Source organism: Acartia tonsa, chromosome 2 (genome assembly GCF_053477335.1).
Source record: "Acartia tonsa isolate MP-2025a chromosome 2, ASM5347733v1, whole genome shotgun sequence".
Taxonomy (NCBI): Eukaryota; Metazoa; Arthropoda; class Copepoda; order Calanoida; family Acartiidae; genus Acartia; species Acartia tonsa.
This window is the reverse complement of record NC_137261.1, coordinates 1214231-1242089: the sequence shown is the minus strand read 5'-3', so window position 1 is coordinate 1242089 and position 27859 is coordinate 1214231. Positions and strand designations below refer to the sequence as shown.

At 34.1% G+C, this 27859-nt stretch overlaps 1 protein-coding gene and 1 long non-coding RNA gene across 7 annotated transcripts in view; one reads left to right on the top strand and one right to left on the bottom strand.

Annotated features, from left to right (window-relative positions):
• Positions 1-2158: 2158 nt before the first annotated feature.
• Positions 2159-27859, bottom strand: part of Upf1 (Upf1 RNA helicase) — a 31112-nt gene continuing 5411 nt past the window's right edge. The window contains exons 6-33 of one of the 6 annotated variants that reach the window (XM_080178759.1): positions 27599-27772; positions 26033-26193; positions 25655-25734; positions 24586-24656; positions 24015-24133; positions 23363-23426; positions 22964-23059; positions 22208-22306; positions 21998-22093; positions 21013-21084; positions 20737-20825; positions 20526-20624; positions 20297-20397; positions 20002-20128; positions 19522-19667; positions 19146-19224; positions 18853-18973; positions 18241-18327; positions 17799-17933; positions 17377-17473; positions 16526-16595; positions 15969-16142; positions 15476-15656; positions 14177-14284; positions 12595-12663; positions 12172-12219; positions 7162-7239; positions 2159-3218 (exon numbers count right to left, since the gene is read on the bottom strand). In XM_080178759.1, the coding sequence (XP_080034885.1) occupies positions 7234-7239; positions 12172-12219; positions 12595-12663; positions 14177-14284; positions 15476-15656; positions 15969-16142; positions 16526-16595; positions 17377-17473; positions 17799-17933; positions 18241-18327; positions 18853-18973; positions 19146-19224; positions 19522-19667; positions 20002-20128; positions 20297-20397; positions 20526-20624; positions 20737-20825; positions 21013-21084; positions 21998-22093; positions 22208-22306; positions 22964-23059; positions 23363-23426; positions 24015-24133; positions 24586-24656; positions 25655-25734; positions 26033-26193; positions 27599-27772 (2769 nt within the window). In that variant the 3' untranslated portion in view covers positions 2159-3218; positions 7162-7233. Of the gene's footprint in view, positions 3219-7161; positions 7240-11231; positions 11366-12171; positions 12220-12594; positions 12664-14176; positions 14285-15475; positions 15657-15968; positions 16143-16525; positions 16596-17376; positions 17474-17798; positions 17934-18240; positions 18328-18852; positions 18974-19145; positions 19225-19521; positions 19668-20001; positions 20129-20296; positions 20398-20525; positions 20625-20736; positions 20826-21012; positions 21085-21997; positions 22094-22207; positions 22307-22963; positions 23060-23362; positions 23427-24014; positions 24134-24585; positions 24657-25654; positions 25735-26032; positions 26194-27598; positions 27773-27859 lie in introns of all 6 variants that reach the window. The other 5 variants (XM_080178756.1, XM_080178768.1, XM_080178782.1 and 2 more) reach the window with 5 other exon arrangements.
• LOC145333663 (uncharacterized) lies at positions 8958-10796 on the top strand. The gene is made up of 3 exons (XR_013884575.1): positions 8958-10326; positions 10410-10470; positions 10680-10796. It is a non-coding gene; the product is annotated as an uncharacterized LOC145333663 (long non-coding RNA).

Here is a 27859-nt window from a genome sequence, read left to right as displayed (position 1 = left end):
GGTTTACCATTATGAGTTGAATATTAATTCTATCTAACTAACACATTTGAAATTCCTTTAGTAGTTAGGTACAATTTAGCAACTTACCGGTTTTGCCAACAAATTTACTTACAATTTTGTTAAAAAGTATACATTTATACTTTGCTTATTCAGTTCTGACACTCTACAAGTGTTAATGTTCGTTTGTCCTACCGTTCCAGGGCCTCGTTTTTATAGATGTTGTCATCCCTGTTTGTACATAATTAGATCCTATATATTCCTTCGAACAAGCATGGCTTTTTTCTCCGGCTTCTGTTTCCAACAAAATCTAAAAAATAATAAATAAAATCATTTTTAAAACCAATATTAGAAAATGGTAATGGTGAACAGGGGTGTATATTCTTCACAAGATTTATTTTTTTTTTTCCCGGCTACAAATTTCTTTATTTTTTTCCCCCCCTAGTTTTTTCTCACCAAGTAGGGGGGAACATGGAAAAATATTTAAAGAACTCTATATATTTATTTTATCCCTCCTACCACACATTCTTTTAGTTTTTTTTACCAAGGAGGGGGGGGGGGGGGGAATGGAAAAAATGTTTTCAGTTTTCTTAATTTTACATTTTTTTTCCCTCCAACCACTAATTTTTTATTCCCCCCCCCCCTGAGCCGGGGATCCCATGTAGAATATACACCCCTGATGGTGAATTGAATAGTTTTAAATATCTTATAATTAAAACTATACACGTCCAAATTGAGAATAGAGGAAGCCGTATTTGTAATAGTGTCCTAAAAAAATAGTATGGAAATTAGGGTGGGTCGATTTTGGATTTTCACATTAGTAGACATTGGCAAGGGTTACTAGGCTAATATAAAACCCTGTGAAACTTGAAAGAGGTTTTTTAATCCAAACACAACGGGCGCGCGGGGGGTGTAAAATGTGCCCGCCCCCTTATAAAACAAAAATTCCTTCAAACACATATCAAAATAACCGCATTGAAATGCTGATTACAGATCTGAAAACCGATTCGAAAAATATTGATTCAGTCTGAAATGATTTTCAAATAACCTACCAAAATGAACATTTTTGACTAAATCAGCTGTTTTTAGGTACTTAATGAGATCTTATTCGACCTAGGGGCAATATTTTTCAAAACGGTTTCCAGATTCGTAATCAACATTTCAATGCGGTCATTTTGATATGCAACATGCCTGTGTTTGAAATTTTTGGTTTTATAAGGGGGTGGGCACTTTTTATAACCTTCGCGCGCTGGCAGCCATATAAGGTAAGTCACTTTTGAAACTGTTATGGGGCTTATCATACATATATATGACTTCCGCAACTTATGATAACAGTAAAATCTAAAACAAGGGGGAAATGGACCCACCCTAATAGAAATATGCTAAAGAAAAAAATACTTTTATGAAGTAATATCATTTTCAGCTCATTTCAAGTAGATTCAATGACTTTTCATGTAATACAATTTCTAAAGTAGGTATTTTTTTATCTAACGACCTCTTAACCTTAATTAAGTTGTTTAGGACATAGTACAGACATTCCATTTTGAACTGATTATGACACGTAATAATATCATAGAGGGAAAAAAGTGGACCAAAAAATCAGTTGTTGTTGATATGAAGAAATATTTGAAAAGGGGGGGTTAATGCAACCATCTCGTAATCAGTGAGCAAATGGCACTTCGCCAGCCGTTACTTCTCCAATTTTTTGTTCGATTTAGGGAAAATAGACCTACCAAGGATTACTCATGCAAAAGTTTAGATCGAAATTCGAATTCTAAGTGCCATTTGCTCACTGATTACGAGATGGTTGCATTTAAAAAAAAACCCTTCGCAAAACGCTACTGACCCTATAATCTACACCGGGGAAAAAAAGGAACACTATAAAGAATAGAAACCCCTGGAAGATTTCCATAACTGTACCTGGTAACTACAGTACCCCTCTCCAGGAGACCTATGGTCTGTTCTCTCTCAGGTAATCCACCAAACATTTTTATGCCGGGTAAACTTATCACATAGGAACTAATACAAGAACTCGAGATTTAACGACATTTTTTGTATAATGCTTTGTGCTTCAATCCATTGTGCTATTAATAACTATTGCTCTTCATTTAATTCATCTCAACATTCAAATTCAAATTGCACCATTTTTGACATGTTGATGTTCTGAAATAATAATTTTAGGTAAATTGGTTGTGCGTGCAGTCAGGAACCTTAAAATCTCAGAAACGGAAAAAATAATATGAAAATTGACAGATTAAAATGATTGAAAAAGCTTTTATCTAAATTCCTGATTATTTTACATGCTTAAGTGTTCCTATTACACAAAATTAATTTATCGTAATTCAAAATAATTTTCAATTACACTAAAATTCACAAATAAAGGTTTTCTAATAGCCCCAGAAACAAAAATAATTTAGAATTATTTGTATTATGATTAAAGTTTTTTTTTTTTTACTTAAAGAAAAAATGTTTAACATTACAGTGAAAAAAAAATGGAAATACTTTGTGGTGAAGAAGAAAAAACGCAATTTGAGTAAAAGAACTAAATGTTCATAATTTTGAGAAAAAAAATAGCTTTGTTATTGATAAATACAAAAACACACAACAATTGAAAAAGAATATAGGTATACGAATATTTATATGAATGCAAAAATACAACTATTCTTGGAAAGGAAGAAAAAACAACGTAAAAATATTCTGTCCAAAAAATATAATTTTATGTTATTACACTATTGCTTATAATTTCTTAACAAGAAAATAAAAAATATAGATTTTGATAATTTACTTTTATATCCAACTCCTTTCCTTTACTTTTCTCATTGAAAGTACATTTATGTTGTTTTTATAGTTACTGTACCAAGCCTGCACTTTGGTGTACTGTACATACAGTACACAAAGTGTACATACAGTACACAAAGTGTACATACAGTACACTTTGTCAAACATTACTCGCTTCACCTCCTTTACACACGCATAATTATAAAGAATGCCCTTATATAAAAGTTAAAATGCTGTGCTAAGCTTTAACCATTATTTTTAAGGTTTCTGCATGCCTCACTTCTGCCCATTATTATTGATGAATAGCGCCACAGTTTGGCGGGTTACATGGGCCTCCGGCGGTTGATTGGATAGGCGTCTGGCGGTGATTGGCGGTTTTGGGAGAGGTTTGATGGCGGTGGTTTGTTGTTGTGTGACAGACAAGGGCAACAGTTAGCGAGCAACTAGTAAATATTAACATTCTAGAATATCAATATTTGGTAGTAAACGCGGTTTCTATAGTCCTTTATATAATGACAAAAAGTATTGAACAGTTTTTTTTATAAGCTGTGACAGTCTATTTTTAAAATAAAAACCCTTAACAGATTTGACACTGAATATCAGTGTGGCTTTAGTGAGCAAGTAAGTGTGACTACTAAAAATATTATACACTTAGTTTTACTCATTCACACATTCAGCAGAGATAACACACACACACACACACACACACACACACACACACAACACCCACCCACCCACTTACACACACGCTCACAAAACCTAACACACACACGTAATATTATAGGATAAACAAACCATACAATGACATATCCCCCACAAACTACGCCGTTTTAGGTATTCCCTTAGTCATACAATCATTGTTTCACATCACTTGGCATGGCAATATTGCTGTAATTTTGCTGTGAATCGAATATAATCACGACTTTAAGAATGGCCTAAAATGCCTCGGAATATATTGGGAGATTTTTGGTCATCAGCCGAACAGAGTGTAAACGGAGAACAGCAAGTGAGAAAGTTCTAACAATGTAACACAAAAATTTGCTTTTAGAAAAGGGGTGGTGGGGGGTAAACGACGGTGAACGGCGGAGGTGATGGTCCCGCCGCCGCCGCCGTATGAAAGATACTAACAAGATTTTATCTATAAAACTGAGGGAGTAGCACCATAAATAAAATTGCTGGTATGTGGTGTTACAAGACGCCACAAATCCCCCACTCCACTTAATTTTTTTTCTCGTATTCATTCGAATCCGGTGGATAGGAACCGGTTCTCATCCATACGAAAAAACGATGTCTAGCATCGTATTTTATCCAGCTTTCTACGAATGTAGAAATGTACAATCATAAGATTTAAACCAGTTTTTTAAGCCGGTGCCTTCGGCACCTCGGGGCTAAAAAAACTAGTTTTAATCTTATAATTGTACATTCTATATCCGCGGAAAGCCGTTTATAATACGATGCGAGAAATAACTATTCTTAGATGTTGAAAGGATTTAATAACATAATTTTACTGTATGTCTGTATAATTTTACTCTATTGTATGAAAGTCAAGAGTAAAGGAGAGAAATGAGTGATAGAGATGTATAGGAGAGAGAAAGTGGAAGAGGGTTTAAGAGGATAAAAAAAAGAGTGATTAAAAGGACTCTCCACAGAAAAATCAACTTTGGATTTTTGAAAATCTAACCTGAAACTATTATTCTCTGATCAATTTTAGGCATTTTTTGTTTTTGTGGCATCGCGATCGAAGCCCTTTGAAAATTTTGTCCGCCGCCTATTTGTACTGCCACTATAACAATATATACTACACTTTCCTCCACTCAATATATGTTTGCCGCTAAAGAACATTTGCTCCATTGCAACCGGCCGCTCTACGATTTATCCTCTTCCTTGACTGGACAATCCTGCCGCCTCCAATTTGTGTTCGCCTCCGCCAAATATAACCATCTTTTGCCGCAGTTGCCGCATTCATCGCCCTTCTCCGCCGCTACTCCGCTATACATTGCTTACGTCGCTATACACAACACCCCCAGCCTCCATTTAATTTCTGAACAAGGGAGAGGGGAGCATGTATTGAACCGCGACATACAGCAATGAATAGCGGAGTAGCGGTGGAGAAGGGCGATGAATGCGGCAACATAGAAGCTAAAAATCACTAAAGCAGCACAAATTGAATGGCGGGAGGATTCACTTAAAGGCGGTTAAAAATTTCAAAGGGCTTCGATCGCGATGCCACAAAAACAAAAAATGCCTAAAATTGAACAGAGAATAATAATTTCAGGTTAGATTTTCAAAAATCCAAAGTTGATTTTTCTGTGGAGAGTCCTTTTAAGAGGCAAAGTACAAACATATATAAATATAAAAAATTGCGGGTAAAAATATACATTATATTTATATCTGTTTACAGGATGACCGACCAAAAATAATATTTGTATCTAAGTACTAATATATGAGAAACCTTTTTTTAATTACCAAGCTGTACCAAGCTAAATTATACAGGCTATTATGACAACAGTTTTATACTCAAAGACAAATAGCATAACCTGCTGTACTTTGATATTTCAAACTATCTTACACTTACAAATAGATAAGCAACACAGTTAAGGAAATTTTTAAGTTGACAAATAACTTTTAAATTTTTAAAAACAAAAACTAATTTTTGGACCACTCCATGTTTGGTAAATACAATATAAGGGAAAAGTAAACATTGCCCAATAAAAGCAAAAACTGTGTGAATTGATTTTCTTTGCAACAAGCTTATAGGCTACGTGACAAAAAAATTATAGGGAAAACATTGCTTTTTTTGTTCAACAAACGTTTCGTTTAAATATTTATTTTAACTTACTATGTCTAGGTATTCAAATCATCTAAAATATTTTTTAAAGGCGAAGCTTTGATATGATTAGGGTCCGTCCGTCTGAGACAGTTAGCTTATATAACAATTAGGTATGATTTAGGAAGCGTAATAACTCTATAATCACTACCAGATTGCCCGTATGTCAATTTAAAACATGCTTTTTTTTTTACTTTTTTGGCAACAAATTTTTGTATGTTATAATTATTCTTTTCATCTGATTTTTGGAATACTGATTCCTATTACAACAAGGTACAATTTGTCATCGACGCTTCTCTATAATCAAGTCCTAAAAATGTAGGTACAGGGTGCGCCACATAAAACCGGAATTTCTTAAAACGGCCATAGCGTCAAAACTACTTGACCAATCAGGATGTTTGACCCCACTATAAAAAGCTTAGGCAATGACCTTTTAGCACAAAAAACTCTTTGGACGAAGATGGGCTCGTACTCCAAGCTGGTCACGCTTATATTCAACAAGGCAGATTCGAAATGCGCTGGTGGTATAATATTGATTCTCGACTAGGGCCCACTAAATCGGACCTCAGCCTATTTGTAGATGAGGTAGAGTTATGTAACTTGCTGGGGATACTGTTAGATACATAAGTAAGACACTAGAAAAGACTAGAGCTCTCTATCTAAAATGGCTTGGCTGTAGTACTCCGGCAAAGTGAAACGTGGCAGATTTAGAGAAGATAAAAACGTCAAAAATCGTGTAAAATCGTAAAAATTTCTCGATTCTCGACGTTAGAGACCCATATGGAACTTAAAAACTCATTTTAGACTATAAATTGCGCTGACAACCCTAGCTGAATCTTCATGCCATTTTGAAAAAGGTATAGAACGTCGTTCTAGCTCAACTGTGGCCCAAATGAGAGCCGCCGTGTTGAAGTGCAGCTTGAAAGTTGGGTGAATTTGGATCTTGCGGTTACTCACTTCCCTAAGGAAATGGGGCCTCCCAGCAGCCCGATCTTTATTCAATGGACTTTTGGGCCTGGAGCTACTTTGAAGTATGTACCAATAGACATGCCCATACAACAAAGACCTCTCTTATTGTCACTTTCAAGGAGAACTTCGCCAATTTGGACAGGTACATTTTGACCTGGGCCTGCTGGCGGTTGAGGGGGCGGGTGGAGGCGGTGATTGATCCTGGCGGCGATTTTATTGAATGATCTTATAGCCATATACCTAGTTAGCTTCCCAGTTTTTAAAATTCAATAAAATCTTTAAAATCAACGATTTTATGTTCATTTGTTCAAAAATTAAAAAAAGTCCGGTTTTATGTGGCGCACCCTGTATGTCCTTTAACAGTATCCTATATTTAAGAAGTTTTGCAACAAATTTGCTTAAACTTTTGTTTAGACTTATGCATTTTAATATTCTGCTTCTTCAGTTCTGACACTCAGTTTTTCCAATTGTTATTTACCGTCATTAAACAATATCTTGAGTAAACATTTAATATCTTACTCTGCCCTTCCAGCTTGATAATATTAATGCTGGTAAGCTAATTTAACTAAGAATAATTCAGAATGTCATGCCTGATAGTTGTTCAAACCAGCTTTCACTCTCCCTGGGGGGAAGTTAGAGGCCCTCGTTCACCTCCACACAATTCATTGCTGAAAATATAACCATCAGTAAACTTAATAAAAACTTTAAAACAAATAAAACATAAAAAATTTCGCCAACCTATAGTTTTAAACTGAAGATAATCTCTTGAGTATAATTTTGATAATGATGGTTATGATAACTTAAATTTTCGTAATCTATGTTCTGTATAATATAATAAAATACAAAGTGCTAACATGAAATTATTGGCTGAAAATAATAGTTTCAAAACAGTTTTCTGTGTAAAATGTTAACCTAAACTTATCCAAATAAAACAATAATTAAAATTACACGCAATGTAGTCACCCTCCGAATATATCAATAACAATACGTATGCAAAACATAATAACTTTTATCTACTTAAACGTTTTAATCTAATCTATGTATCTTTACCAAAATTCTATTAGTTTTTCATTCCCTCATCATATTCGTACTTAGGAGTAAAGTACAAACTTTCTTGGCATTTTACAAAGTACAAAGTTGTAATATTATTCTTTCTCGTATTCATTCGAATCCGGTGGATAGGAACCGGTTCTCATCCATACGAAAAAACTATGTCTAGCATCGTATTATATCCAGCTTTCTACGAATATAGAAATGTACAATCATAAGATTAAAACCAGTTTTTTTAGCCGGTGCCTCCGGCACCTCGGGGCTAAAAAAAACTGGTTTTAATCTTATAATTGTACATTCTATATCCGCGGAAAGCCGTTTATAATACGATACGAGAAATAACTATTCCAAATTCAATATCTTTGTTTTAACATTCTCGTTAGTACAACTAACAACCCAGTCTTGTTATTTAAAAATCATTTTACCTTTAAGGTAGTAAATTGGTTATCTGTATATTGATTTAAGATCTCTTAAACTGCTGAGATTGTTGTTTGCAAAGAGGATTAAAATTAAAATTTAACAATGATTACAATATCCATATGTAACGCATCAAATATATCAAGCTACTCAGATGCATTACAGACCGTCATCAAGTAGCATTACCAACATACCATACAAAGAATGTTATTGACAGTATGAGAAATAGGCAGGGAATCTTCACAATAAAGTTCGACAGCATATTCTTAAATGTCAGCCGAGAGTATAATCGTATATCCCTGTAGATTTTTATATGTTCACTATTAAAGAACACATAACAATTTATGGCTATACATAATAATTGGGGAAAAATCAGAAAAGGGTTGCTTTATTTAAGAATATTTTCAGCAAACAAATGGAAAATGATTAGAACTTTGAAGAATGGGATAAAGGATTAGTCTAATTTTCACAAATATGAAATGCCAAGGACAGTTACAACTATGTATATTTATAAACAAATTGTACAAGGGAAATTGAAATATTTCACTTTCTTCTATTTTTATCCTTGAAACTGTGGGTGTCTTTCGAGTACAGAAGAAATCCACTAACAGCTGATAACTATTTTGGGGTATGGTATTACTCACCATCCTCCCAAGAGAAATCACCCCCCCCCCAAAATTTTTTTTTTTGTAATTTATAAAAAATTAAAAATGGAGGAGGAGGAGGGGAGATGGTCGACTTTTTACTTATTATTTTTAAAACTAAAATAAAATATGCGGGGGAGGGGGGATGGTCGAATTTAACCTCCTACCACCATAAGTGCCTCTACTACCTAGAGGCGAAGCCGTTGGTACATAATAACTCAAGTAAATGTAATGTATTCTGATTCTGCATCCACAAAAAATAAATAGAATAGGGTAAGGGGGGGGGAAATTTCGGTATTTTTTCGTTTTTTTTGAAAAAAAAAATGGGGTAAATATTAATATTTTCAAATGAAACTAAGACCGGTAGAAAGCTTATGGAAAGGACTATCAGGTCCTAAAAGGACGTTATCCTAGGACTTTTAGAAGTTTGCCGAAATTGACCGCAAAAAAGTTACCGAAAATTCCCCACCAGCGGCGGAATTTTCGGTAATTTTTTTCAACCTAAAAAAAATCGATGAAAAACGGCCAAACGAACATAAATAATCATAATTAGTATAGGTTATAGGGATTATCCACAAAAAAATTCATAATGATCGGACTATTCCTTCTATGTTAAAAATGAATTTTTTTGAAAGACGCGAATTTTCGATTTTTTTTCCGAATTTTTTTTTTTTTAAACTTAAAATTAATATAAGAAAAAAACGTATTTTATTACTTTTCAGGCCTGATCCTAAAAAAGCTCACATTGAACTATAGATTTAGACTAAAAAACATGAAAATTGATTAAAAATTGACCTCAATAATTGAATTTGAAGCAAAAGTGTCATCTTTGCAAAAAATCTTGAAGGTCATTTAATGAAGGAAGGTCGAAATTACCGAAAATAGCCCCTTACCGCCTTACCTGTTAAACCTGTTTAATTTAGGGGCAAACCTGAGACACAGCAGCCAAGCGGACAACCATGCCCATCTACCTCGCCCTTTTATTAACTCAATGTGATGCAATAGTTTATTTACTTTTCTTTAAATTTATTTCATTTTTGCCAAATTCAAACAAAATTAAATCAAATACTCAAAAATTATACCTTCTTGCAGAATAAAACCAATAAAAGAGTTAAAACCACCTACTCCGAGGCGACCGCCAAATCAAGGAGAAGGCTTTGTGGAAGTAAACTCTAGGTAAACCCTTATTTTGTTATTCATCATTTGTTGTATCAAAAATTGCCAAAAGAAACAAAAACCTAACTATCTGAGATTACTAGTGTCGAAATATTTGTTAACGATAAATCCATGCAGTTTCAAAATTTTGATAAAAATAAAAATCCATGATAGTATATATATAGTTTGTTATTGTTTAGAATGTAAACTGCCAATTGAGCACCTACTAAGTTTGCATCCAAAATAAACTAAGGTAAATTGTTATTTAGCAAACAAAAAAAGAACAACTATTCCAGAAATACCATAGCAATCAAGTATTTATAAAAAAAAAATTGAAAAGTTAAAAGTCCTGATCAAACAAATTTCATTTCAAATTCAATTTTATCACTTAAAGGATAACTATATTGTATATAATAATGAATTATTTGTAGATTGTATCTTACTGTTCAATCCATCGCCAATTGTAACTGTAATCAAAATCCAACAGAGGTACACAAATTTATTTGAAAATTTTCTTTTAAAATTGAGAATTTCAATTAGCAACTAATGTAACGAAATTTTATTTGTTTCAGCACATTCAACAGCAACGATCAAAGCAAATAGCATCAAAAAGCCTCATATAGCCACTCTTTAGTAAGTTTTTATGTTATTTAATTATGAAATCTGTAGTATGGGCAAAGTTATTCCTTGTATATATGTCGTTTGTTAAACTATAAACTCTGAAATATTATAACTAAGCAATGAGTACCTTTAAAATATTTATTTGCAAGATTTTATCTTTCCATAGTTAATTAGATATTTTATTCAGGAAATTAACCGCTTATGGATAATTAATACTTCAGAAGAATGAAAATGTCCATAAGAATTAAGTTCTTCAAGTCATCATATGAGGCTCCCCAGGTACGCTGACCTGTAAAGAATCCCAGTATATCCGCCATCAGACTGGGGCAGCGCATTTTCCAATGTTTATGAAATATCCTTCATAAACTGTTTTTATTTTTCCTTATACCTCTCTTTATTATTAGAAAAATCTGTACTTTGGATTAGACGGCTGAAAATGTTAGTTTCTATGCAATTTGTAATCATGAATTGATGAAAATATTATTTCTAATAATGAAAAAACTTAATTATTGATCTAGACATTTATATTTTTTATGAATGTCAAAACTATTTACGAAACAATCCAGATATATTTGTACTTTTCAATCAAGAGAGTGATGGTCACTAACTATCTATCTACTAAAATACCTGGGAGAACAGGGATAGGTATTGCTGCTGGCTGGCAAATCTAACTATCTATCTATCTATCTATCTATCTATCTATCTATCTATCTATCTATCTATCTATCTATCTATCTATCTATCTATACCTGTCTATCTATCTACTAGTATACCTGGGAGAACTGGGATAGGTATTGCTGCTGGCTGGCAAATCTATCTATCTATCTGTCTATACCTTTCTATCTATCTACTAGTATACCTGGGAGAACTGGGATAGGTATTGCTGCTGGCTGGCAAATCTATCTCTCTATCTATACCTGTCTATCTATCTACTAGTATACCTGGGAGAACTGGGATAGGTATTGCTGCTGGCTGGCAAATCTATCTATCTATCTATCTATACCTGTCTATCTATCTACTAGTATACCTGGGAGAACAGGGATAGGTATTGCTGCTGGCTGGCAAATCTATCTATCTATACCTGTCTATCTATCTACAAGTATACTTGGGAGAACTGGGATAGGTATTGCTGCTGGCTGGCAAAACTATCTATCTATCTGTCTATACCTTTCTAGCTATCTACTAGTATACCTGGGAGAACAGGGATAGGTATTGCTGCTGGCTGGCAAATCTATCTATCTATCTGTCTATACCTTTCTATCTATCTACTAGTATACCTGGGAAAACTGGGATAGGTATTACTGCTGGCTGGCAAAACTATCTATCTATCTGTCTATCTACTAGTATACCTGGGAGAACTGGGATAGGTATTGCTGCTGGCTGGCAAAACTATCTATCTATCTGTCTATACCTTTCTATCTATCTACTAGTATACCTGGGAGAACTGGGATAGGTATTTCTGCTAGCTGGTAAATCTACCTATCTATCTATACCTTTCTATCTATCTACTTGTATACCTGGGAGAACTGGGATAGGTATTGCTGCTGGCTGGCAAATCTATCAATCTATCTATCTATCTATCTATCTATCTATCTATACCTGTCTATCTATCTACTAGTATACCTGGGAGAACTGGGATAGGTATTGCTGCTGGCTGGCAAAACTATCTATCTATCTCACTGTCTATACCTTTCTATCTATCTACTAGTATACCTGGGAGAACTGGGATAGGTATTGCTGCTGGCTGGCAAATCTATCTCCCTAAAAATAGGTAATATTAAGGTTAAAACAGTGTACAGTGTTTCCGCAAAGTGAAAGTCTAGCATTTAAATTAAAATCAATTAAAATTAAGGGGGTTGGGTAATTTTTTTCTATGCCTACCACTGCAGGGGTCATAACTCTGCGGGGCATATAAGTGCGGTTCCTTAAACCTGAGAGGCTAATCAATACCCAAAATAACCTAACACAACCTAAAGTAATTAACAAATAAGCGAAAAACTAAACCCCATTTCAATTTTTTTTTTTTAAAGGTGATGGGCGATTTTGTGCTAATTAAGCAAATGGAGGGAAAACGCCTAAATCTTGCTGTACTTTTATAATAAAAATATTGTTCCCTTATTTAATGTAGGTACTAACCTGATAAGTAGAATCCTGGGAGAGAAGTCCGTCAAGCTGGGAATGCAGGTCTCCGGTCATTAGGCTGTCCTGAAAAGGAGAAACAGTCATGACTAGCGATAATTAGGAAATTAGGCTGTCCAAAAAGATTAAACAGCCCTGTTGAGCAAGAAATAAGACACTGCTGTAAAATTAAAAACGATCATATTGAACGGTAAAAAAAGATAATAAACTGTCCTGAATAATGTTAGCTTAAAATAAGATGCATGACCTCTTTTTCTGGAATTATACAGGGATAGATCAATGGGTAATTTTTCCTTTGGTAGATAGTATTTTTTGAGGGGTAAGGGGTTACCAAAAATCATTAACTTGAAATTATTTAAAATACATTTTTCTATTTATTGCATCAAAGAAAGACAAATTAAAATCAGTAAAAGTAAATAAGTTTAATAATAACCATTTTGTATCCTAACCAATGCATATTTCTAAAATTGATCATACAGAAAGATTACCAAAAGTAACATTAACTTTTTTCTCATTTTCTTTTTTCTTAATGTAAATATTTTTCTGAGTTACATATTTATACAATATTATAAGAACCTTACAATTACAAAAGCCATTTGTAGGTTATTTCCTTTTTTTTTTGTAAACGAGTGCTTTCATCCCAAGAGGTAAATTATTTAAAAACAATTTAATTATTGAATCTGATTAATTTATACCTATGTAAATATACATTTGAGAAAGGAAATATTTTTTTCGCGTATTTTTCATAAAATTGTGTGTAACCGTTTAGTCAAATGCGCTTTTCAAGTCAAACTGTTGTTAAGTTTGACCATTTAATATATTCATATGGCCATAATTAAGAACAGTTTGACTTAAAAAGCGCATTTGACCGAACAGTTACAAACAACTTTACGGAAAATACGCGAAAAAATGATTCCCTTTAAAAGGAAAAGTCCGTTTCTATCTTGTCTCTCCTTACAGGAGTCTAGTTCAGCCACTATGGATCCAAAGGGGTTAACCTAACCAAATGCAAAGTTTCTATTGACTTTCTCTATCACTCTGAATTTCTGAGCATAATCTTTGCAGAGATAGGCTCAAATCCATCTACAGGATAAGAGATTCTGTCAATTTGTCAGCTACATTTTATAATCAGAAGAAAAACAAGGTACGTGATAATTAAAACGTGCGATATAATTGCGATGGACAACAAGGACAAACTTATTGAAAGGCAACATTGAAAATTATATTCTTATATAAAAGTAACAGGATGTTTATCTGTCTGTAGCTTATGATTTTGCTAAGCACTGGACAGATATGGTTCTCCATAACAAGAAAAATACCTACAAGCCTATCCTCTTAATGATTATGCTAAGTACAGTTAAAAAGAGTCTGTCAAAACTGTAGTTTGGTTAGGTTAGCCCCTATGGGGTCATAGTGGCAGAAGAAAGCACCTGTTATAATTATGAACCTTCCCTGTACCTATAAAAAAAGCTTCAAAGTAAAGAAGAAAAAATATATCGGTCTAGCAAATATCGAGATCCCAAGCTCGAGACAGACACACATTTTTTTTATAATTTTGGAAGGTAGACAAATATTGTACCTGTGACAAATCTGGCTGGGATAATCCTGGCTGTGACATTCCTCCTGGTTGAGATAATCCAGCTTGTGTCAAAGGACCCTGGCTGTATCCTCCCATATCCTGGCTTCCCTGAAAAATAGAGTATTTAGTTTAAATAAAAGGAAAAACAAGTATTATCCAGTTATTATTTACTATCTTTAGACTACTTGAGAATATACGAGTGTTTATTGGATCATGGAAGCATAGGCTCATTTTATCAGGGAGGGAAAACTTGGCTATTTATTTCATTAGTCCCCAATGTTTTTTAACAACGTTTTATTATTCGTTGGCTTAACAACTTTGGATACTTTTATTGTAATCTATAGAAAGGAGTAATTTTGTGTATCATCATTGGGAATCTTATCAATTTATCCGTCATTTTTTAGGTACTTTAGATCCATGGCATTTCCAACAACTAACCATTTGATTGCACGTCCTTTGTCTGGAACTCCTAACCGAACAAGGTAGTGAGTAAAATTGCATCCGTTTATGTCATGATAGTCTCCCTACTCTCAGAATCTATTGATGTTGTAATATGATATTCAGCAATAGGTCCAATCTTTACCGTCTTTAGTTTAGACTTGGTTTTGTCCTAGATTTAAACTAATCACCTCTGCACCAACAAAAGAATCCATTACTTTGTACCCTACCATAGAAAAAAGATAACCAACATGACACTTATTTTTAATGATTTAGTTTCAAAGTCTAACCTTTGAAAGATCATTTTTCCAGTAATATGTAAGGGGGGGGGGGGGGGGGCGGGGTTAATGCAACCATCTCGTAATCAGTGAGCGAATGGCACTTAGAATTCGAATTTCCATCTGAAATTTTACATGAGAAATCCTTGGTAGGTCTATTATCCCTAAATCGAACAAAAAGTTGGATAAGTTACGGCTAACGGCTCAGCCGTTTTGTCATTTTTTGGATATCTATATTGCAAATTAGTCACGAAACCTATCTCTACATAATATTCTTTTCCACTCCAAAACGCTTTCAAACGGTTCTAGACGGTAGCTGTTAGTACTAGAAGTTTTAAAAATTGTTATTGCTATCATTTAACATGAATTAAACCAAAAATATGTTTTAAAAAGTTAATTCCTACGTAATTGATGATGGATTTACCCTGAAAATAGACCTACCAAGGATTACTCATGCAAAAGTTAAGATCGAAATGGTTGCATTAACCCCCCCCCCCCCCCCCCACCTTATGTCGTTAGTTCAGAGACTCGAGCTAATAACAAACAAATAATAACTTTTTTTATATTAAAACCATAGGCCTACCTGGGACAAATAGCTATCCTTTCCTTTCTTGTTCCTCTTTCCTGAGCTTGAGGTTTGTGGGGGAGCCTTCCCTCCGTCAGATTGCTGTTGAGCCAATAGTTGTTGATGCTGATTGTAAAACCTAGAAAAGATGAAGTCAGATTGTTGTTGAGCCAATAGTTGTTGATGCTGATTGTAAAACCTAGAAAAGATGAAGTTAACCAATACAATCAGTTTCATTTAAATTTTTGAATTTTCACTTTTTATTTACTACGTAGAATATAGGGACTCTGTCTGAAAAGGGGCAAGAATAGGACAGAAAAAAAGAGCTTAAAACCATCCTAAGACCTTGATCTAAACGTATATATACTTTGTTTTGTGGTATGTTATCATTATTCTTAATTTACATGAATTCTTATCTAGATATTTGTTTGTCTTATTATGTTATTTTTTAACAATTCTTAACATTATAATACAATACATCCTTCTCTAAATAGAATAATAAAAATTTTACCTTGGAGGAACATGAGCCATATTCATGAAGAGTCCAACAGGGACAGGTAGATTAGTTGGGGGCACAACATTCTGACGGTCAGGTCCAATATAGGTCAGGGGATCGTGGCGCGTCTCCAAACGGGAATTGCCGGTATTTCCTCGATCCATTAAATCTGCGTTGTTTCGACGACTCCTAAAATTAAAATCATGAAGAAAATTACAATTAACTGAGGCTTAAAAGCTTTTTTTCTATGAAAATACCTGTGGACAGTAAATAAAAATCAGTCATGCAATTCTAAAGATTACATCATAACGTAAAAGCAATTGTTGTAGTTCCAAAGGTACTAACATCTTAACTATTGTAGAAAAAAACCCTTTAACTGCGGGTCCTATGTCTTAAAAGTTCTATCTAACAGTGCATGATAATAAGTTGCGACTTTCTTTGGCCAAAGCATATCACTTACTTTTTAATTCTTAGTTATGACGCAGTTTGGCCGACATTTGAATGTATTTGACGAGCGTATTAGCTACATTCAAAGCTTAATCGAGATTAAGGTAATTGACATAATTTTGTACCTTTCATAAGGTCCTCCCGGGGCCATTGCTTCTCTAGCATCCCATGTTGAAAGACTCATAAAATGCGCTCCTAAATGAAATATTTTGTCACTAAATATTGATATGATTATTGTTTAATGGTAAAAATCTGTAGGTAATAAATATGAAATTATAAATACAATTGTCAATATAATAAGAAAAAGAAATTAAAGTTTACAATGTTATCCAATAATAATCCTAGGCCGATAAAAAAAAATATCCTTAAATAGTCATCAAAACACTTTGATTTCAGCAGGCTTAATTTAAAAGTACCTTTTTAAACTAAAAGTAAATAGTTAATGCAAAAGTTTAATTTCTAAATGATTTCAATTAATTTTCAAGGGGGGGGGGGGGGGGGGGCGAAAGTGACACTTTTTGAAACCAAAACTTAAAGTCAAAGGAACTCAACTAAAAAAATGAGTTACAGGTCTGACATTTTGTATGGCAGTTGCTTTAAAGGGGTACAATATGGAACTGTGAAGTAACGGCGGTGCAACCGCCGTTTCCCGCCGAAATATTTTTTGCCTTTTCTCGGCGGTTTTCGGCGGTTTCGCCGCCGTTTCTTCACAGTTCCATATTGTACCCCTTTAAAGCAACTGCCATACAAAATGTCAGACCTGTAACTCTTTTTTTAGATGAGTTCCTTTGACTTTTAGTTTTGGTTTCAAAAAGTGTCACTTTCGCCCCCCCCTCCCCCCTTTTAAATGGATGAGAAAGAATTGAAACGTGAATGAAACGCTAATTTTGGTCAGCAGAACAGACGCTGTAGGTTCATCCTAACGCAGAGTTAAAGTGTCAGAGTCTTAGCTCATGTATTAATTACAAATCCTTACCTGGATTCATGGCATTCACGAGTTTCTTGGGTTTACTAAACTGCATCATGGACTCTTTCAAATTTGACAAAGGTCCCTCAACCAAGCAATGATGCTCCTGAAACATTAAAAACATTAACATAAAGTAAAGCTAGCATGAATGTAAGGCTTTTCTTTTAACGTACAGATGCACTTAAGAAGCCTAGTATTCAGGGGTAGCCAGTCTAACAATCAATTCTAGAAAAATCACGAAACCTTTTAAAGTAATGTGGAAGTATATTTTGTTTTTTCATGTAACTGAAGAGGGGTGGCTAAGAAGAGGAGGAAAAGGGGAAGGTGGTTGAGGGGAAATTTTCCTATAGAATTGTTAGTCAGAATATCATTCCATATTCCCTGCTAGTATTCTTTTCTAAAACATAAAATCTTACTATTGAGAATCTTACCTTAAAATGATGTAGTAGATGGTTCCATAGAGGCTGTTTAGACAAAACTTTCGGGTTGCCCACCACAATTACAGCATACTTTGCACGGGTCAGGGCTACGTTTAATCTTCGCGGGTCGTTCAGGAAACCAATACCCTGAAAGGAAGCAAATTTAGAACAAAATTATACACAAGAACACTTCATATTACTTTGATATTATTATCGGAGCTGTTTTACAAGTCTTACGTATTGTTCATTCATCAAAATAACGTTAGTTAGACAAATATTGACATAGTTTAATGACAAGGACCTAATTGTCCAAGAAAAAAAAAGTTCAAATTAAGAAAACAGGCTATAATACGATACAATACATGATTTTTCAGTATGAATTAGAACCGGTTCTAATCCCCCGGATACCTATTAATCGGTTTCGAAGCCATACTGGAAAAAAAATTAATCTAACCTGATGTTCGTTTGATCTAACACAGGAAATAATGATGATATCCTTTTCTCTTCCCTGGAACGCGTCAACACTCGCAACTTCCAACTCCTACAAAATTAGGGTTGGGCCGGTTATCCGGCCGGATACCCGGCAATTTTCAATATCCGGCCGGATACCGGATATTAAAACTATCCGGTTACAGGATATCCGGCTGATTTTTGACGCCGGATATCCGGTTATCCGGCCAGATATCCGGTTATTTGCCGGATATCCGGTATCCAGCTAAAAAAGTATCCGGCCCAACCCTATACAAAATATCATTACAAGGTACAAAATTGTGCTTTACAAAATATTTCACCTACGTTTTGAATTCGTCTTAAACTGTGCTCTTTGAAATTTATTTAACATCATAAGGTTGGATCTTACTAACCATTTCAAAGTAGTAATAACTTAAACTTTTATAGATAAAAATGAGGGATTTTTTTAATAAAAAGCTACCAAAGAGACAATGTTTTATCTTTTACATTAGTTTTTAATGAATTCTTCATTTAATTACCACACATTGCTTTATAAAACGTATAAAATGCAAAATAAAAATGATAGAAAAATATACCTAACCCTAAGAACGCGTACCTGATAAATTTTAGAATGAAGACTGCCTTGGTACTGCATGTACTGTACCAGAAAGCTTCGCTGTCCTTCGTAGGGTGTTACTACACCTATCTGTTCAGGTTTAATGCCAGTCTTCAGGAATCTAAAAAAATATACCAAAAATTTTAAGAGAATAAGTCTTTTGATTTATACCCTAAGCAAGCATGTTAAAGCATCTTATAATTAGCTGTTCAATTTTTATCAACAAATAATGTAACCAAATTTTTTTCAGAAAATAATCTTATACCTATGTAAAACTTAAAACAAAAACTTACTTTGTAGCTATCTTTTCAACGCAGGCAGCCTCGGTTCTGTTGAGGAAAGATGTTCCACTTCCAGCTATTTCTTCTTGACCTGAATTCATTTGGATTCAGGATTTTAAAGAAAAAAAGGTATTAGAGACAAATGTTTTGGATTAAACGTACTTGATTTTGTTTTGTTTTAATAACATTTAAGCCGTAAAATTTTCGGTAAATTTACCCCGAAGTGCCGAACTTCGAAAAAACTTTCTTATTTTTTACATAAATTAAAAATGAGGGGGGGGGGGTGGCAAGTTCTTCTATATGCCTATCCCATTGCGGAAAGGTCTCCCAACCCAAGCCGACATTAAAACAAAGAAAACGTAATCTTGTCTAAAATAAAAGTGAATACCTGTAGCTATATAGAACATCATAGGTATGTCAGGCTGTGGCCAGGGGAAGTCAATACTGAGCTTCCTATCATCCCCTGACACGCCATTCTGAAGACTTCCCTCGTAGAAAAAGTTACTTGGAAATTTACTGAGCAATGGGTGCATTCTAAAAATAAAACAAGTTATGTTTAATACATCCATTTATATGTTCATGTTCAACATTGTTATGTTACAGGATATGGCCTGAAGATGAACTGTACTTGGCTGCTAATGTTTTATATATTTTGTTTGTGATCATTTTTACTTTATAATTGTCTTATTATGTTTTAGTATATAAAAATGGTACATAATGTATAGACAGTTGTGCCAGCCATTGTTCACCATTACAAAGAGTTTAACCTCTATATTTCCTAATTTAACGTTGGTAGCAGCTTAAGCATAAGATAAATGAATTAAATTGTGTTTGACATTTATAGCGTAACAACTTATCAATTACGCACCTGTATTGAACTTCAAGTCTAAAAGGACGGATTCCTAGGACCACAAGGCGCTCAAACAAAGACTGGCTGAGGCCTCCATTGGCGGCTTTCTTGCACATCACCACAGGTCCCAACTGGCAGTGATCACCTTTACGAGAAAAGCTTTAAATTGTTGTAATCATTAAAATACATGGTTAAAAATATCCATGCAAAACAGTAACTAACATTCATTGAATACTTAAAGCAAATTAATTCAAAACCTTTCATGTGCTTAAAAGAATTCTAAAAGAATAATAAGGATATTAATTTTACTTACCGACTAGAATGAGCTGTTTAGCCCCCAGAACAGCTGGGACCATACATTCAGGTTCTGTCGCCTGCATACTCTCATCAATCAAGATAGAGGAAAATTTCATCCTAAATTGTAAAATAATAGAGTCATATAAATTAGAAAATGAAGTCAAACTCTTTAACAAGCATAGAAGGACTTCCAGGCAAAAGTCAAATAATAAAGGAGTTAGTTGTCTGTTTGATGTAAAAATTACCTGCTAAGCCTGGGGTCACCAGCACCAATACATGTACAACAAATCACATCAGCTAAATCCAACAGTTCTTTCTCGGCCTGTTTCCGCAGGATTCGATACCTGAACAGAAAATAATTTTATTTTAATAATAAAATTTTGAAAATAAGTCCATTAACATATGTACTTAACACATTTCAAAGCCTAAATCTTAGTATAAAAAATAATCAAATACCTCTTTTCATCATTGCTTGATAATTCACCAGTTTCTTCTTTCAAGAGCTGCAACTTTTGCATTTCTCCTGAACCTTCCATATTCTTAATCTATAAAAAAGTAATGAGATGTAGTAGTTTCAGTACTTAAAATCAACATAATCAAATTGATATTAATATTATCAACTTATCTTGGACCTTTATTACAATTGAACCAATGCTTTCTTGATAATTATTGAACGGTCGGTTCAGCAGTTTACAAGATTTTACTGATTTAAATTATAGGATAATAATTTACCTGATTATGTAATGCCAAATGGGCTACAGGAGTATCCAATGCTTCACGTGACTTGGCGCACACACGCACCACCTACACAATATATTTAATTCATATGTTTAAAAGTATCTTTGTTCAGGGCTCTAAAGGGATAAGACAAAGGTCAATGAATTGATGTACGTTCTTAATAATGATACACAAAATTACCCCTTCTGTAGATTATAATGGCGTTGCTACAAAAGACCAACTCTACAAAAGACCAACGCCTACAAAAGACCAACGCCTACAAAAGACCAACTCTACAAAAGACCAACGCCTACAAAAGACCAACTCTACAAAAGACCAACAAATATATATTGTTATATAAACATATAATAAAGTAATACATAATCAATACATGGCGGCAGCGCTCGGCCCCCTGGCCTGCCTAGCCGCGGGCGCTCGGCCCCCTTGCCTATAACCTAACCTAACCTTACCTAAATATTATAGAAAAATATTAAAAATTTGAAGAAAAAAATTAACCAACCACTTTTTGTAAAATCAACGAAATTCTAAACTATAAACAAGTTAATGTACATTAAAAATTCATACATAAGTTAGGTTAGGTTATAGGCAATGGGGCCGAGCGCCCGCGGCTAGGCAGGCCAGGGGGTCGAGCTATGCGGCCATGACCTTCTAGCATTACGATTTTTTGAATGTTGGTCTTTTGTAGGCGTTGGTCTTTTGTAGCAACGCCATTATAATAAGTGATTGAATCGTTTGGACATTCAACTTAATGAACCAACGAATCAAAATTCAATAAAAGTCCCCAAAGTTATTATACCAACTGATAAGAAAACGTTGTTATATACTTTGAGGACTAGTGTAATAATCAGCCCAATGTCCCCTTCCTCCCTATCTGTTACTTTAAATGAATTTATTTATATTTATATTTATTTCCTTAAGAACTTAATTTACACAAACTCTAATAAGAGCTGATTGGGAGATAATATAGAGGATTTATTACCTTTAAGCCAGTGAGGTGTACTTTAGCAGTCAGCTGATCAACAGCTGTATTGGATGGCGCGCAAACTAATACTGGTCCGCCATGTTGCTTCACAAGCTAAAACAAATATTTCTAGAGCCAATGTTTATAATTAAAAATAAACAGGAACAAAACGATTATTATTTTCTATATATTTACTTAAAACAAAAATAGCATCAAATTTTTATTTACCTGATAAATGATTGTAGCTGAGGTGACTGTTTTACCAGTTCCTGGAGGCCCCTGGATCAAGGACAGTGGCCTTTGAAGGGCGTGCTTAACTGCATATACCTAGAACACATTTAACATTAAAGTGTTGAAGTACCTGAAATCGTACATTAGAAAGATACTTTTTCTTTTAAAAATTACTTGAAAATCTAATGAAATAGGAATTTAAAAGCTCTAGGTAATTTTTTCAATTACACTTAAAAGCAAATTTTTACCACTATATTTTAATTTTTTAGACAAACGACAAGTTTGATAGGTAGTTAATAGAGCCATGAAAAAATTAGGGTTGGGCCGGATACTTTTTTGGCCGGATACCGGATATCCGGCTGATTTCAAATGCCGGATATCCGGTAACCGGCCGGATATCCGGCCAACGCCGGCAAATATCCGGTTATCCGGCCAAATTACCGGATATCCGGCCGGATAACCGGCCAAATTACCAGATATTAAAGTAGTAAAAAAAAATTTCTTCAGAAATCTTATATAAATTTACATAAAGTTAAACTTATTCAGAAAAAATGTTCTTCTAACTTCAATAGGTAATAAGAAAATTATAGCCATTTAAGATTTTAAAAAGCAGAGAGTTTTGGTGTAAAGTATAAAAAATTTTAGAGCCGGATATCCGGCCGGATAGTTTCAATATCCGGTAACCGGCCGGATATTGAAAATGACCGGATATCCGGCCACACTGGATATCCGGCCCAACCCTAGAAAAAATACCTGTGATCTATTTAAATCAGGTAAATTCGGGGCAGAGAAATGCTTGGGTAAATGTGTTCGGAATAACACATCGTCTACATCGTGTCCAAGAAGTCTGCAGGTTCAATTATGTTTTCAATTTATCAATGTAGTTTTCATTTTATCAATATATTTTTACAATTTTATTTGTATAGAAAGTAGGAAGTATGTCTGTTCGGATTGAAGTTTAACATTTATAGGGCTCTGCATGTAAGGCAATAACCCTTTTGGAAACTGAGAGTGGGTCACGCCCCTCATCCAACCACCAGCCAAAAAAGGAGAAAAATGACAAAAAAATATAAAAAAAATTTGCTATATACAGAATTTTAAAAACCTAAAATTTAGGGGCAAAGCCACTATTAGAAGAAAAAAAACATTCCTATGATAAATGTAGGCAGACACACTTGTATCATCCACTGCAAACTTTCGCAGAGCTGCTTGCATTCTAAAAGGAACAAAAATAAAATATCCAATTGTTTTTGTTTATAAATAAACTAGTGACGGATTTCGGATTCTTATTTTTGGCGGATTCCGGATTCGGATTCCGGATTCTAGCAGTAATTTAAAAGGATTTTTTTTAATCAAAAAAATTAAGTGCTACATATGTCCTAAAAATTAATGTTCTTGGTGTTCTCTATAATTCACTTTCGATAATCGAACCAGATTTTAAAAGATTTTATAAGTAATGATGATAATTTTTGCAGGCAGTTGAAAGAAAAAACTCAAGACGCTAATTTTAGCCTACCGGAATCCGCTATTAAAAAACGGATTCCGGATCCGGATTCCAAAATTGGCCCAAAAATTGCCAACCCTAAAATAAACATTACCTAAAGATAGGGATATTTCACTTGAATAAAAACTATTTTGCCTAAAATTTTAAGCCTTTTAAAAATTGTTGTGAATTCATTTGTAGATTCTTAAAAGTTAAGAGTTTATCTTTAGCTTTGTATTGTTTCTATAAATTACATGGTCCATTAGTGTTCCAAATAGTATATAAAAGAGAGAAATCACATTAAAAAGAAAAAAGTCTCACCTATCAAAGCTGGTTGATTTCCAAACAAAATCTAGAACAAAATTACTAGTGCAGCCCGTGGGCGCTCCTTGGTTAGACTTCAACTCAATTCCAACCTCGTCTCCGTAATTATCGGAAACCTAAATTAGTTTGAAACATAAAGAGTAAACATAATAATAGACTAAAAACTTAATATGTTAAAACAGAACTGATTAAATTATGCCTTTTGTTTGAATTATTTTTAAGCTCAAAGGCATGCAGAAAAGAAGTGTGTTCACATATCTTATAAAATTAAACCCTTTATGTGTCAACCCTCTAGGCCAAAACCCCTTTAAGGCAAGATAAAAAAAATTTTAAAAACATTTGCGCACTTCGCCGGCTAAATTAATTACCAATCAAAAGAAAGCTTTAGTAATTTTTAAGTAGAGTATGTTGATTTCGTACACAAAAATTTACTTCCCCTAGATATTGGTTGTCAAAATTTTCGGTTGCGCTCGCTAAACCCCCAAGCATAACCCTATGCATGCCCTTGGTTAAGTCATTGATTTAATGTTTTCATATTATAGCATAAGGTTTTTATTTCTATTCCTACCTTGATAACATGTCCGACACCTGACCATGGTTTCTGCATATCTCCCAGGTAACGTAGTCTCAACTCATCACCTATTCCAAGGGAGAAGGTTATGAAAATTATAGGATTCAATTTAAAATAAGATTAAAATATTTAGAATCTGATTAGATTGAGTTAATTACGTTTCAATTAGACATCTGTAGATTTTGTATTAGCTTCCTGAATTTAGATTGTTACAAAATAAGAAAAATAGAATATCAATTCTAGAGGCGACCTTGACCTTCACTTGGGATAAAACTGTATATCCTGTCAAAGTAGGTCTATAGGAGCTGGATTTTTGTAAGTGCATTCAAATAAGTTCATAATATACAAAGGGGGGGGGCGAAAGTGACACTTTTTGAAACCAAAACTAAAAGTCAAAGGAACTCATCTAAAAAAAGAGTTACAGGTCTGACATTTTGCATGGCAGTTGCTTTATAGAGGTACAATATGGAACTGTGAAGAAACGGCGGCGCAACCGCCGAAAACCGCCGAGAAAAGGCAACAAAAATTACGGCGGGAAACGGCGGTTTTCGGCGGTTGCGCCGCCGTTTCTTCACAGTTCCATATTGTACCCCTATAAAGCAACTGCCATGCAAAATCTCAGACCTGTAACCCTTTTTTTAGTTGAGTTCCTTTGTTGACTCTTAGTTTTGGTTTCAAAAAGTGTCACTTTCGCCCCCCCCCTTTATTTTTATTGTTATCTTTACTTTTTAAATTAAGAGTAGATTTATTTCTGACAAAAAAAAGTCTTGCTGCTAATAAAACTGCAGCTAAATGTTGCTGGAAGCAAAGCTACTTCATAGCTGGGAAAGTAAGGGCGATACCACAATTGCACTATTCTTCAAAGTTTTATATCTTTTTCTAATTTGTTGGCTTTACAACTTTGAGATCATTATTTAATTTGAAGTTTAGTTTTCAAACGTTTCAACCACTAATAGTAATCTACAGATAGGGTCATTTTGTTAATCATCATTGGGGATGTACATCATTTTATCGGCCATTTTCTTATCCCCTTAGATCGCTGTTGGGTAGGAGGTATAAAACTAACCTGGCATCATTTTCATATCAACATCATTCTTTGCCATATTGAAGTAGGCTGTTATCTTCTTATTCAAACCAACGTCCCACCTGTATTAGAGTTAGTGAAAAATAAGTAATAACTTTGATTATCTCCTTAAAAAAAAAAGACAAAAACAAGATCTATATGAATCCTATAGGTACTTATTTGACTTCTAAAAACAAATTGAGAATAATTTGGGGGAGCTTTACGTATAATCTTATATTACTTTAGGTCAGGTTAAGTTAAGGTCTTCCGCAGGGGTTATGCTAGGAAGAAAAAACTACCCCTTATTTACAATTTATTTCAAAAATAATGTGGGGGACATTTTGTAAGAAGGCACCAATATTAGAAATTATTATTTTGTACCTGACTTCGATATTATCTTGAGTTTGGGACTCCTTCAGTTTCTTGTCATAATCAGCTTCCAACTTTACAAGAGGACCAAAGATGTTCTGATACTGATATCCGTCCTGATATCTGAGCAAGACCTGTTGCGGATCCTCGTCCACACCTGGCTTCTCCAGGTCCTGAAAATTCAGATTTCAGTAAAGTTACATGCAGTGTTATGGATCCGGATCCGCAAGGATCCGCATATTTTTGAGTCCAAGGATCCGGATCCGGATCCTGGGTATAAAGGGAGAGGTCATTTTCTAGTAAATCCCGTAAAGGTGTGTGTTATAAGGCCTAAAAATAGTAGTAGAACGATAAGGTGCTCTATATATTTGTATTTCCTATTGAATAGAACAATAGGGAAGAAATTTTTTTTTTTTTTTTTTTGATAACCGTACCTGGAATATCTGAAATTTCTATCAAACGCTTTGTTTGGCTCAAACTGACACAAATAAAAAAAAATATAATTATAATAAATCAACCTGTAAAGAATGACTTCTTCCTTTGTTTAATGGTATAGATTGTTCTTAACCTTTACCTTGTACCTATAGAAAACATTATTATTATAATTATATTTTTTTAAAATTTTGTCAGTTTGAGCCAAACAAAGCGTTTGATAGAAATTTCGTATTTTTTTTAGATAATCCAGGTACGGTTATCAAAAAAAAAAAAAAATTTCCCTATTGTTCTATTCAATAGGGAATACATATATCTAGAGCACCTTATCGTTCTACTACTATTTTTAGGCCTTATAACACACACCTTTACGGGATTTACTAGAAAATGACCTCTCCCTTTATGGAAAAATCTACCTAAAGGGGTAGTTTCACGAAATGCATTTGAACTTAATTGTAGTTTTTAAAATATCAAGACTTGAAAATCGTATTTTTAAATTGCATATATCACTAAAAGACAATTTTCAAGTCTTGATATTTTAAAAACTACGTGGTAGAAAATTGAATTTATTTCAAATATAAGTTATATAAATGTAATTTAACCCATTAACTAGGAAAAAATATGCGGTTCACTAAATTAAGTTCAAATGCATTTCGTGAAACTACCCCTTTATATAAAATAGTCACATACAAATTTTGAAAATCAGACATTCTCGTGATGAGAGCCAATCTTTAAGGTTTAGGTTCAGACTTGAAAATTAAAAGTATTTTTGACTTCGAGATTAAAGAATAAATATTTTTTGAAAAATTTGGTGATTTTAATTTTATTGTCAAGGATCCGGATCCGGATCCGCACTGACCAAATTTGGAGGATCCGGATCCGCATACAATCAAAGCGGATCCGCAATACTGGTTACATGTAATCTTAATACATAATCTTATAGAAAAGTAACAGGGTGTCTTTCTGTCTGTGTGTGTCTCTTTACAACTTATGGGAAGGTACGTCAACCATAACATAGAAATTGCCTTGGAAAAATAGCTCCAAATTTTGTAACTTGATCTAGAGGGTTAAATAAGTGCCCTTCTAGGGGGGTTTGATTAATGCTGCACTATTTATGGACATTGCCGTCCTTGTTTAAAAACAAACCTGGAACTCAGCATCGATGTTCTCCTTCCATAGATCTTCCAGCTTATTTATTTGTACAGCATTCACCTGCCTGGCACGCAGCTGCTCTGCATCGCTTGGCACTTTAACCAGCCAGTTGAGCAGCTGGCGGTCAGATATCAGCGGCCGCCACTGTTCTTGATCCCAGTTCATATCCTAGATAAATATATTCTTATAAAAGATTAAGTTAAGCTTCATTGTAGGTAGGGATGGCAATCCGGATCCGGAATCCACCCAATTTTT